The 16,102-nt window shown below is 51.1% G+C and overlaps 1 protein-coding gene across 2 annotated transcripts; it reads left to right on the forward strand.

The window, feature by feature from the left end:
* The first annotated feature begins 12,260 nt into the window (after nucleotides 1-12,260).
* On the forward strand, nucleotides 12,261-12,698 carry LOC106975963 (thioredoxin-like). Of its 2 annotated transcripts, XM_053225152.1 has the most exons (2): nucleotides 12,261-12,410; nucleotides 12,459-12,698. In XM_053225152.1, the coding sequence occupies exons 1-2, from the start codon at nucleotides 12,261-12,263 to the stop codon at nucleotides 12,561-12,563; spliced, it is 255 nt and encodes an 84-aa protein (XP_053081127.1). In that variant the 3' UTR covers nucleotides 12,564-12,698. The 2 variants fall into 2 exon arrangements, with proteins under 2 accessions (XP_053081127.1, XP_053081126.1); XM_053225151.1 differs by having other exon boundaries at nucleotides 12,261-12,698.
* Nucleotides 12,699-16,102: the final 3,404 nt, after the last annotated feature.

Consider the following 16,102-nt stretch of genomic DNA (forward strand, 5'->3'; position numbering starts at 1 on the left):
TACAGAAAGTCTAAAAGAGACCCGTCTGGGTCTCTTCCTTAGGTCTCAGTTTTATATTAGGCCTCCATGCACACAGAACAAAACTTTGGGTTTTTTGTCCCGTTGACCCATCTCACGTTAGCTTAGTCTTGAGTCCAGCTGGAAGATCCCAGAGGTAGAGAAGAATTCTTTCTTCCCTGCGACACGATCGCCCTCGCCCCTTCAGATCCCCTCCCCCATCCAGTCGGACGGGTCCCATGATTCTCTGAACCCGGTTCCACAACACACTCCCACGAGCCTTGTCCTTAGGGACTCAATTCAACATTCTAGAACAGTCCTCCATTTCTAGGACAGCGCCTTGGTTTCCGAGGACCATCTGGCTCATTTGCCATTCCCTGTGTTCCTACTTCCTGCTCACAGAGACGGAAACACACGCATATCCACACTTAACTAAGGGACACAGAGCTCACAGAACACAGCGAGCTTGCAGAGATGTTGGCATTGCCCTAAACACACACCACAATATCCCCCTCCCCACGTGTTGCAAAACAGGGCCCCTGTCCGGTGCCATGAGGCAGGTGCTACTTTATAGATATGCAGTGAGACAAGGAGATGGCCTGAGGCCCTGCAGCCGGAAGGTGCTAGAACGGGGGAGCCAGCCCCACAGGCAACTCCAGAGCTTCTCCTCCTAGAAATGCTGGAGGTGGGGGGGGTGCTCCCAGAGAATCCTTTTTTTCCTGATGCAAAGACTTTTGGGCTCTGAATATGAAGCATGCTGTATCCAGCATCCAGAACCAGAAAGATACTCCCACAGCCTGAAGGGAAGTCCGTACAATGTCCGTAAACTGACCAAAGTCCGTAAACTGACCAACTCCCAGCTTAGGAGCCTCCTGGGGACAGAAGGTGGGTCTGCCAGGCTGGAGAGAAATCTCGAAGAATCCCAAAGTTTCACTTTCTGTTTCGCTTTTCCTGTTTTTCTGGAGTTTCTCAGAAACCATTTGGAAGTTCCCTTTGTCTCCCCCACCCCCTCAAATCACATCCTAGTAGATGAGTTCATGTGAGGCAACAAACGCCCTCTTCATGGGGTTTCCAGCCTCTTAGGAGACTACCCAGGGTCCCAGCACAGCTGCCCACCCGAGTGGAATGGCGCCTCCCTCTTCTCTAGTTCAAGGGGCGCCTGGCAGGTTACACAGGCCCCTGCTGGACTCCAGCTCACACTGGCACCCCCGGGAGGGAGAGGCAGGCTTTCTCTAAATGTCCCCTCGCCTCCACACTACAGGGCACCACCCCGAAGGGGTCCCAGGAAAGCCCCAGCCTGAGCCAGCTGCTCAGAACCCCACCGGCGTGGCCACAGCTCAGGGGAGCTCAGGACAGAGTGCGGCAGCCGCTGCAAAAACTCCAGCTGGGCGCCGTCCCCACGAGCCTGAGGGCTTCCCCCTAACCCTCCTCCCCACGAGCCTGAGGGCTTCCCCCTAACCCTCCGGGGCCTGTTCTCTCCCTTTACCAACTATCTTCACCAGACAGATCGGAGCGATGCGCCCCTCCTTTTCTAGCACCAGATGGTGGAGCTTAGAACCCCGCCATCCATGCGTGGTTCCCATGCAGGGGGGCGAGGGGGATGTGCCAGACCCATGAAGGTGTTAAATGCATGCACCCCCAGCCCCAGCAATTCCACTACGAAAACTTCAATATCCTGACAGATCCAGATTCCCTCCACAGCAGTCAGACCAGTTGGAACTCCCACAGCCACTGATGGCGATGAGGCTCATCTCGAGACGCACAACTCAAGGAAAAGAGCCAAGGGCAGCGCACACACAGCTTTTAGAGGTCACCTTGGCGGCCTGCTCGCGGCCCACCTTCCTCTGTCTTCAAGGCCGGAAGGATCGCATCCCTAACCTGTCATCACCTCTCTCCCTCCGACCACAGGTGGGGAAGGCTGTCCACCTTGAAGGACTCATGATGCCACTGGACACCCTTAATCACACCTGCACCGTCCCTTTCTCCATGTCGCGCATTCACGTCCCAAGAATTAGGGCGAGAATATCTTTACGCCTTGACCGTTATTACTCTGCCAACCAAAACAGTGCATCCTAAAGGCTGCTTGTGGTCATCTGCAGGGAGAGTCCCCATTCCTTTTCGTGGGTACATCCTCTTTAGCCCTCCAAGGACAGACCACAGCCTACTCAACCGTTCCCTTCTGTGAGGAAATAAATGGAATTTTCTCTTGAATCCACTTTACTATAAGCCCAGTGGAATCCCAAACACACCCCTGAATATTTACCAGCTACTGATTATACAGCTGAAACAAATATTTTTAGTAAGCAGCAAATTCTACACTGGCTCCCTGACCCACAGAATAAAGGTTTCCGGATAGAAAAGACTTCACTAGAGGACGAAACAAGTGCTGAAGGGAATCCTAGAGATGAGGGTGTCGTCAAGGACAGAAACACACTCCCATCTGACTCTGGACAGAGATACCCTGCCGGCCAGCCCCCAGTGCTGCTAATCACACCCCTTGATACAAAATCCTCCCTCTCGGGGCACCTTGGTGGCTCAGTCGGTTAGGCATCCGACTTGATTTTTGCTCAGGTCTTGATCTAATGGTTGATGAGTTCAAGTCCTGCCTCAGGCTCCAAGCTGTCAGTGCAGAGTCTGCTTGATATTCTCTCTCCCTCTCTCTCTGCCCCTCCCCGGCTCATTCTCTCCCTCCCCCCCCCCCATCTCTCAAAATAAATAAATACAACTTAAAAAAATCCTCCCTCCCAAAGCGTATGAAATCTGCTTGCTTGCCTCTGTTCCTGCCACTGCCCCATCCAAGCATCCTAACTGCAGATCCGTGACAGCAGGCAGGCTCTCTCCTGCTCCCTTCCAGGGCTGGTCTTGGTGTTCAAATGCAGATCTGGTCAACTCACCCCTACTCAGCCAGCTTCCTGTCGCCCAAGGACTCAGTCACATTTATTAGAGGACTGAAGTCTTGAAGACCTTTTGGCCCATCCCACCTCCCTGCCTACCTGCCCCCCTCGGCGCTGCAGCCACACAGCTCCTGCCCGCCCCCTTCCCTCACTCTCCCCCTCCTCCTCCAGGAGGCCCCCAAGACAAGAGCGCAAGAGCCAGATGTGTGCCTCGTGGCCCCTGACCTCTACCTCTACCTGTTCAGCGTCCCTCTTCCCAAAGACTTCTTCTGCATGAGATCGGGCCTGGGTTGGCTCCTGAGTCCTGGTGCCCGGCAGGGCCTCGTGCATTCAGAGTTCAGCAGAGACTGGCTGAATGAATGAATGAATGAATGAATGAACATGTGGATCAAAGAGTCTCCGAGGCCCCTCTTAAGGTGTGTGCCTTCCCACAGCACCTCTCCTGCTGGAGTAGGGGCCGGGCCAGGGCCCCTCAAGCCCTTCTGCCTCTGGGGCTGGGTGACTCCCCAGGCTTTGCCCCCTCTCTGGAGCAGTGGGCTTGACCAGCGATGTCCACCTCTGCCCCGTGAGCAATCATAGTTCCATGAAAAAAAAAACAAAAAAAACGAAGCTTCGTGGTGGGTCGCTCCCACGGGTGTTGCCTAAGCGGGGCTGGGGCCAGGAGAGAAGGGTCTTCCCTCCCTCAGGTGCCCCTTGGAGCCCCACTGTCCACAGAAGCAGAATGACGCTGGGATAATCTCTCCCACATCCTAAATTCCCAGGAAGCCGGCAAAATCGTGCAACGCGTCCCCTTTGTAAAATTTTCCTATTCATCGAGATGCCCACTTGCCCTTTCAGAACCTGCCTCTGTGTCTGTCCCCCCTCCCTCCCCTCCAGGGGTCTGCTGACTGGGGTGGGCCGGCCACTTGCCACTCGAGGGGGCCACGCGTGAGCAGCTGGCTGGGGGGAGAGGAGGCCATGTGCATGTGGGAACACAGGAAGTAACCCCACAGAGCCCAGGATCAGTCTGTCCAACCTGGAGTAAGAAAGCTCTCCCTCGACTGTTCTGACTCCGACGGATCCGGCTCAGGCCCTGCGGCCGGAGGCTACGGCAACGCCTGGTCTCTCTCCTAGAACCCTAAAGAAACAGAGCGTGGGGCCCAGAGGATGGGGACAGACGCTGCGGTCCTCACCCACCCTCGTTCCCGGGAGGAAGAGCTCGCTGTCCGTGCCTGTGGAGCCCCCAAGAGGGCCTGTGTGGGCGCAGGCTGTGGCCTCCCCCGGGCGCAGTGTCCACTCCTGGTCCCCAGCAGCCTCGAAGTGCACCCGCACAGACCCACCCCGGAAGCCCCCCACCTCCTCTTCCTCCACTGGGAGACAGTCCAACAGCTTTGACACTCATCACCAGGGCAGGAGAGAGGACGTGGGGGGTGGGGGAGGAGGGGTGGGGGGGCGGGGAGGCTGGGACCCCATACTCAGGAGACGAGGAAGGGGCGATGGCCTCTTCCCCGGGGCAAAAAGCACAACGTTACGTCGAGACGGACCCCCTTCGGCAGTGTCGAGGAGTCTACCCATTTGGGGGCCACTAACCGTGTGAAGAGTTGAAGTTCAAAAGTGAGGTCAAGGGAAAGGGGCGGCGGGTGGGGAGGAAGCTGCGAACCCTCGGAAGCGGGTCCGGAACGAGGGCGAGGGCGCAGCGCGGGGAGGCCCTCCGGGCCTGGGCACCGCGGGGCGCCACCTGTCGCGGGCCGCAGCCGCCGGGCTCGGGCTGGCGAGTGCGGCGCCGCTGGCTTCCCCGGGAGCCGCGGCCGCGCGGCCGCACCTGCGGGACTGGCGCCCCCCACCGCGCTTCCCTCCCGGGTCCGGGAACACTTCGGGGCCGCTGCACGGCCGGCTGCAGAATCCGGATGAGAAAAGGCCTCGGCCCCGGGCCGCCGCGAGTAATACCGGAGACACGAGCGGGAAGCGAAGTCTGCGGACACCCGATCTCCGCCGAGACGGCGGCCGCGTGCCGCCACCTGGTGGCCAGGGCTGGGAGCGTCCGCTGGCGTTTGGCGCTTTGCCCACCTGGTGGCGACTCGACCCAGGTGAGACCCGGAGAGCGGGACTGAGATCTTCCCCTCAGAAGACAGGTGAGAGCCTGATCAACGGGGGACATTTTCTGAGTAATGTTTCCATAAACATTTGAAGGCTCTGAGTTCTTTCAAGAAAAATCCTTTCCAAAAAAAAAAAAAAAAGAGGCAGAGTACAGAATGACGGTGGTCATTATAGCAGCCCAGGTGCCCCCTCTTACACAGCAGGCCCTGCTAAACGCCATTGCGGTTGTCCCGCAGGTAACACGCACAAGTGCCAGGGCAGGGCTTTCCCACCGCAGGCTCCAGCTCACAGGAAGAACTACATTCCAACGTGTCCCAATACTTGCCTATATACATGTATATGGCCCCTTTTCGTATTTTCTACTCCATGCTACTTAGGGTTGCCAGATTTAGTAATAAAAAAAAAAAAAAAAACCAGGACTCCTGGGCTGCCTGGGTGGCCTCAGTTGAGCATTGAACTCTTGATTTCAGCTCAGGCCATGATCTACCACTTCATGAGATTGAGCCCCGTGTCCAGCTCTGCACGGACAGCATGTAGCCTGCTTGGGATTCTCTCTCTCTGCCCCTCCCCCCCCACTCTCTCTTCCTCTCTCAAAATAAACAGACAAACAAACATTTAAAAATACAGGATCCCGAGGGGCACCTGGATGGCTCAGTCGGTTAAGCATCTGACTTCAGATCAAGTCATGATCTCGTGGTTCACAGATTCCAGCCCCGCATCAGGCTCTTGGCTGACAGCTCAGAGCCTGGAACCTGTCGGATTCTGTGTCTCCCTCTCTCTCTGCCCCTCCCCCGCTCCACTCTGTCTCTCTCAAAAATAAACACTTTTAAAGTTTTTAAATAAATAAAAAAGATCTTTGGCCCATTAAAAAAAATACAGGATCTCAGTTATATTTGAATTTCAGATAAATAAATGACTTTTTTTTTTAGTATGTGTACATCCCACACAATATTTAGGGTATATTTACAGTAAAAAAAATTATTTGTTTTGAAACTGAAATTGAAATTTAACTGGGTGTCCTATATTTTGCTTGGAAACCTTAATTCTACTCCATTTGTTTAATGCTGGTTATAATACTGCAACCCAATATTACAGCCTGCTAATGAGTCAGAGGCCCCAGTTTGAAGACATTGCCTTAGGTGACAGGGCCAGAAGCATTTCCTTCTGCAGGGAAACCAAAGTCAGTGGAAGAATTTGTACCCAAATTGGACAGCCACCACCCCTCCCCTGCCAAGACCCACCCCCCCTTAGCTGCAGTGAGCCACTTCCCCCACCAATGGCCTGGGCACAACATCGCAAAAGGTTTGGGAGTTTTTAAAGATGACTGTGGTGCACACACATGACTAGGCACAATTACTCTGCTTTTTAAACAAATATTCAATGTGCTAAAATACTACATTTTAAAACCTGGTTTTTGAGTATAAACAGTTTAAAAATCTTATTGTGCTGTTTATAAATCCAGTCAGTTTTTAGGGGCGCTTGGGTGGCTCAGTTGGTTGAGTGACCGACTTCAGCTCAGGTCATAATCTCACAGTCTGTGAGTTCAAGCCCTGCGTCGGGCTCTGTGCTGACTGCTCAGAGCCTGGAGCCTGTTTCGGATTCTGTGTCTCCCCCTCTCTCTGCCCCTCCCCTGCTCATGCTCTGTGTGTCTGTCTCTCTCTCAATAATAAATAAACATTAAAAAAAATTAAAATAAATTAAATAAATCCAGTCAATTTTCACAATCACAAGGGGTCTTTGGTATTTAGTCTCATTTACAAGGGAGGTCAAGTAAAAACTCTTAAACCTTTAAAACTATACATTTAATTACTGTAAATACTTCCATTGCATAATTACAAGCAAAACATTCCCTAGTAGATGTAAACTGGTACAGCCACTGGGGAAAACAGTATGGAGGTTCCTCAAAAAATTAAAATAGAAATACCGTATGATCCAATAATCCCACAACTGCATATTTACCCAAAGAAAATGAAAACACTAACTCAAAATGCCTATGCACTCCTATATTTATTGCAGCACTATTTACAATAGCCAAGATATGAAAACAACCTAAGAATTCATCAATAGATGAATGGATAAGGAAGATGTGTGGTGTGCGTGCATGTACACACACACACACACACAAACACACTATTATTCAGCCATAAAAAGGGATGACATCATGCCACTTGAAACAACATGGAATGATCTATCAGGTATAATGCTAAGTGAAGTAAGTCATGCTGAGAAAGACAAATACCATATGATTTCACTCACATGTGGAATCTAAAAACAAATGAATAAACAAACAAAAAGCAGAATCAGACCTGCAAATACTGAGAACAAACTGATGGTGGCCAGGAAGAGGAGGGTGGGAGATGGACTAACTGGGTGAAAGGGAGAGGGAGACATTAGGCTCCCAGTCACAAAATGAGTAAGTCATGGGAATAAAAGGCACAGCATAGGGAATGTAGTCAGTGGTGTTGTAATAGCACTGCACAGTGACAGGTGGCCTCACTGGTGGCCAAGCATAGCATAATGTATAGTTGTCCAGTCACGACATGCACACCTGAAACTAATGTAACATTGTGTCAACTACACTCAAATTAAAAAATTAATTTAGGAACGCCTGGGTGGCGCAGTCAGTTGAGCGTCCGACTTCGGCTCAGGTCATGATCTCACGGTTCGTGGGCTCACGGTTCGTGGGTTCAGGCCCCGCGTCGGGCTCTGTGCTGACGGCTGGGAGCCTGGAGCCTGCTTCAGATTCTGTGTCTCCTTCTCTCTCTGCCCCTCCCCCACTTATGCTCTGTCTCTATCAAAAATAAAATATTTTTTAAAAAATTAATTTTAAAAAACCCTAATAGGGGTGCCTGGGTGGCTCAGTTGGTTGGGTGTCTGACTTAGGCTCAGGTCATGATCTCACAGTTTGTGGGTTCGAGGCCCGTGTCAGGCTCTGTGCTGACAGCTCAGAGCCCGGAGCCTGCTTCAGATCCTGTGTCTCCCTCTCTCTCTGCCCCTCCCCCATTCACACTGTGCGTGTGTGTGTGTGTGTGTGTGTGTTAAAAAATAAATAAAAATTTTTTAAAAACCCCCAGTAATACGGTAACTCTTCAGTCCTGGCACACAGAAGAAGTGCTTTCTTTCCAAGCACTAGCAGACGGTGAGGACACCTGTCATGGAGAGTGAGGACAGCATTATTTCACGCACGCACATCCGCTCTCCCCCCCACCCCCCCACAACGTGGACCAGAAATTCTACTGGAGGGAGATGTGGAAAGCAAGGATTCAGGTCGACCTCTTTCCCTTGCCCAGGAAGAAAGAAACCTGGGGAGAAGCTTCTGCCTAGGAGGGGGTCCCCGCGGACGTGAGCTCTGCTGTGAATGTCAAGTTTGACGTTGGATGAGTGACTTCTCCCCAGGGCCTCCTCTACAGAGTGACACCCAGCATTCAGCAGTTTTACTCAAGATCACTTCTACCTTCGCTTATTCCACGGATGCTCATTAAGTTACCCAAGACACGGAGGCTACATTCGTTTCCCAGGACTGACCTAAGGCACCACGGACCAGACAGCTTACACAACAGGAGTTCGTATGCTAGTGGTTCTGGACGCCAAAAATCCACTCGGGGCCTCAGCAGGGTGGCTTTGCTCCTGACACCTCTCTCCCTGGCACGTTGATGGCCATCTTCTCCCCATGTCCTCACGTGGTCTCTGTACATGTCTGTGTCCTGATCTCTGCGTCCTGATCTCTGCTTCTTATAAGGACACGGGTCCTGGGGCACCTGGGTGGCTCAGTGGGTTAAGCGTCTGACTTTGGCTCAGGTCATGATCTTGTGGTTAATGAGTTTGAGCCCTGCATCAGGCTGTGTGCTGACAGCTCAGGGCCTGGAGCCTGCTTCAGATTCTGTCTCCTCTCTCTGCCCCTCCCCTGCTCATGCTCTCTCAAAAATAAGCACTAAAAAAAATAAACAAATAAGGACACTGGCCCTATTGGATCAGGACTCACCCTAATGACCCCTTCTTAACTTGACCACACCTGTGTGGACCCCATCTCCAAATACAGTCACGTTCTGCGGTGCTGGGGGTTAGGATTTCAACCTGTGCATCTGGGGAGGGAGGTAATTCAGCCCATAACATAGATGCCGGTGCTTAAAAAACAGAAAGAAGACACAGTCCCAGGACCTGAGGTGTCCCAAAGCCTGGTAGATGTGAACACAGCCCAGCCCACAGCAGAGCCCAAACCCAGGCCGAGCCGTGGCTGTGGCCCGGAGCAGGGCCTCCCAGAGCCACTGCGGAGAACCCAGGCCCAGCTCAGACAAATCGTCCCTGTGCGTTTCTGTGTGTTTTGGGTGGGGCAGAGGTTGGCCACAAGTGCTGCAGGTGACAGCTAAGTCACCCATGCGATGGGTTCCTGTAATTGCCATGCTGCCCTGTCCACGGGGAAGCCTTTCCGGGAGCAGAGCTGGGCTGCCCTTCTGTGCGGCGCGGGGAGGCTTCCACAGCGCCAGAGAGCAAAAATTACGGCACGGCACAGAGCAGGTTGTCGAAAGTATGAGCTCGTGGCCAGATCCCTTCCCTCCCACCCCCTCCTGCCCTCCAAGAAGTCACCCCCTGTCTGCCCTGCTGGCTTCACTCAGCGAATACTGTTCTTACAAACAGCTGGCCCAGATTCCCAGCTTGAGTTAGGACGCTCCCCAGGCAGTCAAAGGTGTTCGGTGATGAATTTCAACTCGGCTTAAAAGCATGAAAACTTGCAAGCAACCTTGGGCTGCTCCCTCCAGTGGGGACAACGCTGCCCTGCCGGCACCCGCCGGAGGCCCTGGCCCCACGCGAGACCCCATCAGCCTTCAGGTGCCTGTGGCACTTCCCCCAGACTCGATGCTGACTCACGGAGCCACTGCAGAAACGTCTCTGCTTTAAACTTTAATTGACCTACATTCTTTCCTAGATCTCATGACCTGATTTTCCATTTTCTCTCTGCTGGGACCCATACGGCGGCAAAAGAACCACCTTCTCTTTAGCCCCAACACCCGTCAAACAGGGGCTTGACCTCCAAAGCAGAGGACACAGGCACAGAAGCAGGCGGGGGCTTGTGACAAACGCGTCGGTCAGAGGCACTGTTCCCCTTCATCTTTGCATCTGTAATCACGGAGGTGGGGCGAGGGGACAGGTCCAGGCCGGTCATGCCCAGAAGAATGTGGTGGCCATAAGGACGCAGACCCTGAGATCCAGGGAAGGTGACTGGTCCAGAGCACAGCTGCCGAGCTCTGAGATCCAAGCTTCCCATGGCTGCCACCAGCCGTGACCGAGCGCAGCAAGGATGTGCGGGCAGGCCCGCTCCTAGGACACAAGGCCTCCTCTGATGGCCGCGCCAGACCTTGCTGAGGCAGCAGGCCCTCCAAGTCACCAGCCTTCCCTCCTTACCCCGGAGTCCAATGTGCATGGCTGTCCCCGCTCTTCCCGCCCTCGGCACCTGCACCCCTATATTCTCCCCCACGGACATCTCCCTCGTGCAAACCTTTAGTCCCTGCTTCTCAGAGGAGCCCCAACATCACCCCCCCATAGTGACATGGGAAACAAAGGCCAGAAGGAAACGGCAGATAAAATTAAATTTCCTCATAACCTGCAGCCCATTGACAGATACTTCAGACCAAGACAGAGTAGAACGTTTCTCCAGGCCCCTGCGAACATCCTGATGCTAATGCCTTACTAGAGGGAAAACCACCTGGGCTGGGCAACAGCAAGGCCTCAGGCATCTTAGGAGTCTTCCTCAGCACATCACAGATCCTGTCCCCACGTTTTAATAAAATCACCTTTTTTGCACCAAAGATGTCTTCAAGAATTCTCTCTACGTCGTCAGCTCCGGACCCCCCACCATCACCCCAAAACCTCATCAACACTCATCACTCAACAAAGCGCCAACGTGGGCAGGAAACGGAGCTGGGTGCCGCTTCGGTCACAAAGAGCCAACAGTCTGGCTGCAGGGCACGCAAGCAGGGCAGAGCAACCTGTTAAAGATGCAGAAGGTCCTTCCTTTCCTTTGTTACCCTATTTGCCCTTGGGAGGGCAAAGCACGACAAATAGGCTTTTTTGTTTTCAAAGGTAGGCGTCTCTCGAAGCAGTAAATTCTAGTGTTCCGGCTGGGAGGGTAATCAGCAATTGTGTTTCCCAAAGGAACAGCAGGAAACCACCAGGCAGGTGTGGGGCTCCCCAAAGACAGTCCATAAACAGGCACAAAAAGAAGGCTCATTGGAGGGGAGGGGATGGGGTGTAGGCATTTTCCAGGAGGGACATGGCCAGAGCAGGAAGGGACAGCAGGCCAGAGAGAAAGCATACGTCATCGGAAGAATGCACGGCATCCAGGCCAGACCAGGGGGCAGCAGAGATCCTGTATTCGGGAGGGCGGCAGCCCCATCCAAGGCAACCAAGCTCAACCAGCCAAAATGATGTCACCTGGTCACTTTGTGTTCCATGGGTTTAAAAGAAAAAGTGGCTGGGGCACCTGGATGGCTCAGTTGGTTGAGTGTCCAACTTCAACTTAGGTCTGTCTCATGGTTTGTGAGTTCAAGCCCTGGATCTGGCTCTCTCTCAAAATAAATAAACTTAAAAAAACAAACAAACAGAGAGAGAGAAAGTGGCCAAGGGCAGAGCCTGACTCCTGAAGACATCCTGACACCGTGCCGGGGCCACCTTGGGCAATTTCCACTGGGCAAGAGAGAGAAAGAGCCAAGTGTCCCTTAGCAGGAGGCCCAGGGCCTCCGGCCATATTCCTGACTCTCCATTCAATCTCGGATTTCCTTACAACCCCACAAAGCCCTTGGGTTCTCTCCAAACTGACACGCAAAGTGTCCCTTCAACACCCAAGCAGAGTCTCGTGACCACTTGTCACCCCAGGCCAATTAGGGAAGCGCTCTCCGTGACAGCCAGTACGTGCACACATGCAGCTCACAGAACAGGACTGTAGTCACTCTGCTCCTTCTGCTGCGTCTCACTTTTTAAAAATGCTCTTCTGTGTAGGATGTGCCCCAAGAGTGAACTTCAAAGCGAACTACGGCCTACGTGGGTAATGACCACACGTCGATGTGGGCTCATCAATTAATTGTAATAAATGTCCCACCTGGTGGGATGTCCACACTGGGAGAGGCGTGCCTGTGTGTGGACAGCGGGCATGATGGAAATCTCTAATTTCTGCTCAGTTTCGCTGTGAGTCTAAAGCTGCTCCCGAAAGGTAAAACATGGGGCGGCTGGAGCTCTGGCCATGTTTAGGATCCACTTCCATTGGTCCTTACGGTCGTTTGTCAGACCCCAGCCGCCAAAATGGTAAAGCAGATCGAGAGCAAATATGCTTTTCAGGAAGCCTTGAACAGTGAGGGGAACACTTTAGTAGTTGACTTCTCTGCCACAGGGTGTGGGCCTTGCACAATGGTCAAGTCCATCTCTCATGCCCTCTCTGAGAAGGATCCCAACGTGGTGTGCCTTGAAGTAGATGTGGGTGACTGTCAGAGGTTGCTTCAGAGTGTGAAGCCAACCCTCCCATTTTTAAAAAAGGAACAGAAGGTGGGTGAATTTTCTGGAGCTGATAAGGAAAAACTTGAAGCTACCATTAATGAATTAATCTAATTATGTTTTCTGAAAACATAACCAGTCATTGGATGTTGACAACTTGTGATATTTTTTTATTTACAAAAAGGAAAGATCAAGTATGAAGACTATATACCCAACTGCCATCTGATTATAAGTGACAATAAAATATTAATTCTAAAAAAAAAAAAAAGTGGGGCACCTGGATGGCTCAGTCTGCTAAGCATCCAACCCTTGATTTCTGCTCAGGTCATGATCCCACGGTTCGTGGATCGAGCCCCGCATCAGGCTCTGCGCTGACAGCACTGAGCCTGCTTGGGATTCTCTTTCTCCCTCTCTCTGTCTCTGCCCCTCCCTCATGTGTGTGCTCTCTCACTCTCTAAATAAACATTTTTTAATCTTAAAAAAAGAGAGACATAAAAAGTAAAATTTAAGCAAATGCTCTCTGGCTGCTGCCTGGAGGGTGGACAGCACTTCCCAGAACTTGATCTCAATAGTCCTTTTGGCCCACATTTTTCCCCATCCCACTTTATATTATACCAAGTAATTTAGGTAAAACGTGTGCCCCTCCCCAGGGTGACAAACTGTTCCAGTTTGCCTGCGACTGAGAAGTTTCCCAGGATAAGGGATTTTCACTACTAAAACCAGGGAGGTTCTGAGCAAACTGGGCCGAGGGGGTCACCCGAACTCCCCCTCAGAGCCAGCGCTTGTTAGTAACATGGCCTCTGACCTCCTACCCGTGAGAACTTTGCTCAGAACCTGCTGCCTGGCAGATGCTGGACAAATAGACTATGGTGTCCTTATCATACTTTCAGTGATGACTCCTGCAGGGCCAGTGGGGGTGTCTCCATGTATGCTTACCGGGCTGGACTGGTATGGTTGTGAATTCCATTTCTAGATGTATGAGGGTCTCCTCTGCCATTCATCAGGGCTCACCCCTTCCACAAGGACATGGCTTCCCAATGTTCTGGGCTGAAGGGCCACAAGACACTCCTGCACGTAGCCAGATGCAGGGCAGCTAAACAGGCCTATCCCCTGTCCAAAGGGAAGAGTCTGCTGACCGCACACGTGGCTAACCCGGCAAGGTCAGGCAACACTTTTTTTATTTATTTTTATTTTTTTAATGTTTATTTATTTTTGAGAGAGAGAGAGAATGAGAGGGGGAGAGGCAGAGAGAGAGAGAGAGAGAGAGAGAGAGAGAGGGAGGGAGACACAGAATCCGAAGCAGGCTCCAGGCTCTGAGCTGTCAACACAGAGCCCGACGCAGAGCTTGAACCCACGAACTGTGAGATCATGACCTGAGCCGAAGTCGGACACTTAACCAACTGAGCCATTCAGGTGCCCCATACATTCAACTTCTGAACACATGTCCCAGAGAACCTCATTTTGATAGCACTGCACTGTGATCTCCCTCAAATAAGATGGACCGCTACCTCATATGTCTTCAATGGCCAGGAAGAGGCTGTATGTTCCTCAAAGAGGAAGATGTCATTACTTGGGGGAGCTTCCAGAGCACATGATGACCTAAAGCCATTTCATCCCCCTCCTCCCAAAACAATGATGATCAAAGCATAACACATCTACAGGGGCCGTATTCATCCTAGGTCTGCGAGTTCATGGCCCTGGTGTAGAGCTCTCCTAACGTAATCCAAATTCTCACAACGGATGTTAACAAGAGAGCCAAAGAAAAATCTACCTTCTCAAAACTTGTTATATATCTTAGAAGGTCAGCAGTATCAGATATATGAAAACGTCCACTGATAACTTCCTTTGGCATTTTTATCCAAAGGCCCACACGCAAATAACTGCAATTTTGAAAAGGCTGGGAGACACGTAGTATGCATATCAAAATTTCTGCTGGCCATTAAGTGGTGGAGTTTGTTGGAAAGTGGCAGCTATCACTCAAACAGAAAAATACTAGGCACTGAACTTCATTTGTGCAGTAAGATGAAATTAAATCAATTTATCTATGTTTAAGGAAAAGATTCAAATTCAAACTTGGAATGATATACTATCTGGGGGGAAAAATGGGGTGCCTGGGTGGCTCAGTCAGTTAGGCATCTGACTCTTGATTTCAGCTCAGGTCATGATCTCACTGTTCATGTGTTCGAGCCCCCATTGGGCTCTGTGCTAACAGTGCAGAGCCTGCTTGGGAGTCTCTCTCTTTCTCTTTCTCTGTTCTTCTCTGACTCACATGCACATCCTCTCTCTCTCTCTCTCCCTCAAAAATAAAAATTTGAAATAAAGAAATGAGAAAAAAAAATTTCTAACCAGCATTGAGGAAGAAGAGAGCCCTAAAATTGTTGTCTAAGATGTAGCTAATTCTAGGCCAGTTCTTTCTAAAGCAATGCATAACTTCATCATGGTTTCTTCTTTGGAAAAGCAGGGATGAGGACAAAAAGTCCTCCAGTGTCCCTCCCAGATCCAAGAGTCTCTCACTCTGAAGCAGAAATTGCAAACTGGTGGCCCACAAGCCAGACACAATCCCTTTGAGTTTTGTTTGGTCTGCATGGAGTTTGGTTTTGTTTTGTTTCCTTAGTTGGATGTGGATGCCTTTATATTTCTATTCCCGGAGTCCCTGTGGTTCCTCAGTGCCTCTCACAGCCCTGCAGCCCTGCTGTGATCACCTGAGGGGAGGGGGGGTGGCTGGAGGGCCCTGGGAGGATGTGGGTGTAGGATTCTTGCCCTGGGAGGATTTGGGTTGACAACTCTTGCCCTGGGAGGCTGAGGAGTTGACGGTGTTGCACTTGATTCTGTTACCACTTGAATCTTACTGAGATGACTTCCATCTACTTTGGTTTCTACTGTTCCGCAGAGTAAATTTCTTGTCTTTAACCGCCCCCCCCCCCACCTGTTTTACAGGAGAATAGCAGTTCAAAATGCTAAGACGGGCTCAGTGTCACAGAGTTAGCTAAAATTTATATCTTCTGGGGAACTTTTTAAATTGAAAAATAAAGAAAAGCACAAAACAGAAAAGAAACTTCATATAAATATGCATGATTGTCAGTATTTATGATACGGACCATATTTAATCGCAGGCATGTGAGGTTTCTATCAATTGTATCACTTGTATCCATTTACATAGAGTTGCTTAGGTTATTATAGGATTTTTTTTTGTTTTGTAAAATATACACAACATAAAATTTACCGTTTTAGCCATTTTTATGTATACGGTTCAGTGGCACTGAGTATAGTCACATTGTTAGAAAACCACCATCCATCTCCAGAATGTTTCCACCTTCCCGACCTGAAACTCTTTCCCTGTGAAACGCTAACTCCCTATTACCCCCTCCCCCAGCCCCTGGCATCCACCCTGTTACTTTCTGCTTCCATGAATCTGCCTACCCTAGGAACCTCATCTAAGTGGACTTATACAGCATTTGTCCTTTTGTGACTGGCTTCTTTCACTTAGCACAATGGGTGAACCTTGCAGACATTATGCCAAGTGAGAGAAGCCAGTCATGGCTTTAAACGCTGACTGTGGTTTTAAGGCAGCAGAGGTGTGTGTTAAAAATAGCCGTGAACTTTGTAAATATCTAACCGAGAATGACCTAGCCCGAAAGACTTCTTTCTGCATG

The sequence above is a fragment of the Acinonyx jubatus genome, chromosome B3, assembly GCF_027475565.1.
Source record: "Acinonyx jubatus isolate Ajub_Pintada_27869175 chromosome B3, VMU_Ajub_asm_v1.0, whole genome shotgun sequence".
Classification (NCBI taxonomy): domain Eukaryota; kingdom Metazoa; phylum Chordata; class Mammalia; order Carnivora; family Felidae; genus Acinonyx; species Acinonyx jubatus.

Excerpts from the sequence above, each read along its gene's own strand:
- LOC106975963 (XM_053225151.1), top strand. The coding sequence starts at position 12,261 with ATGGTAAAGCAGATCGAGAGCAAATATGCTTTTCAGGAAGCCTTGAAC.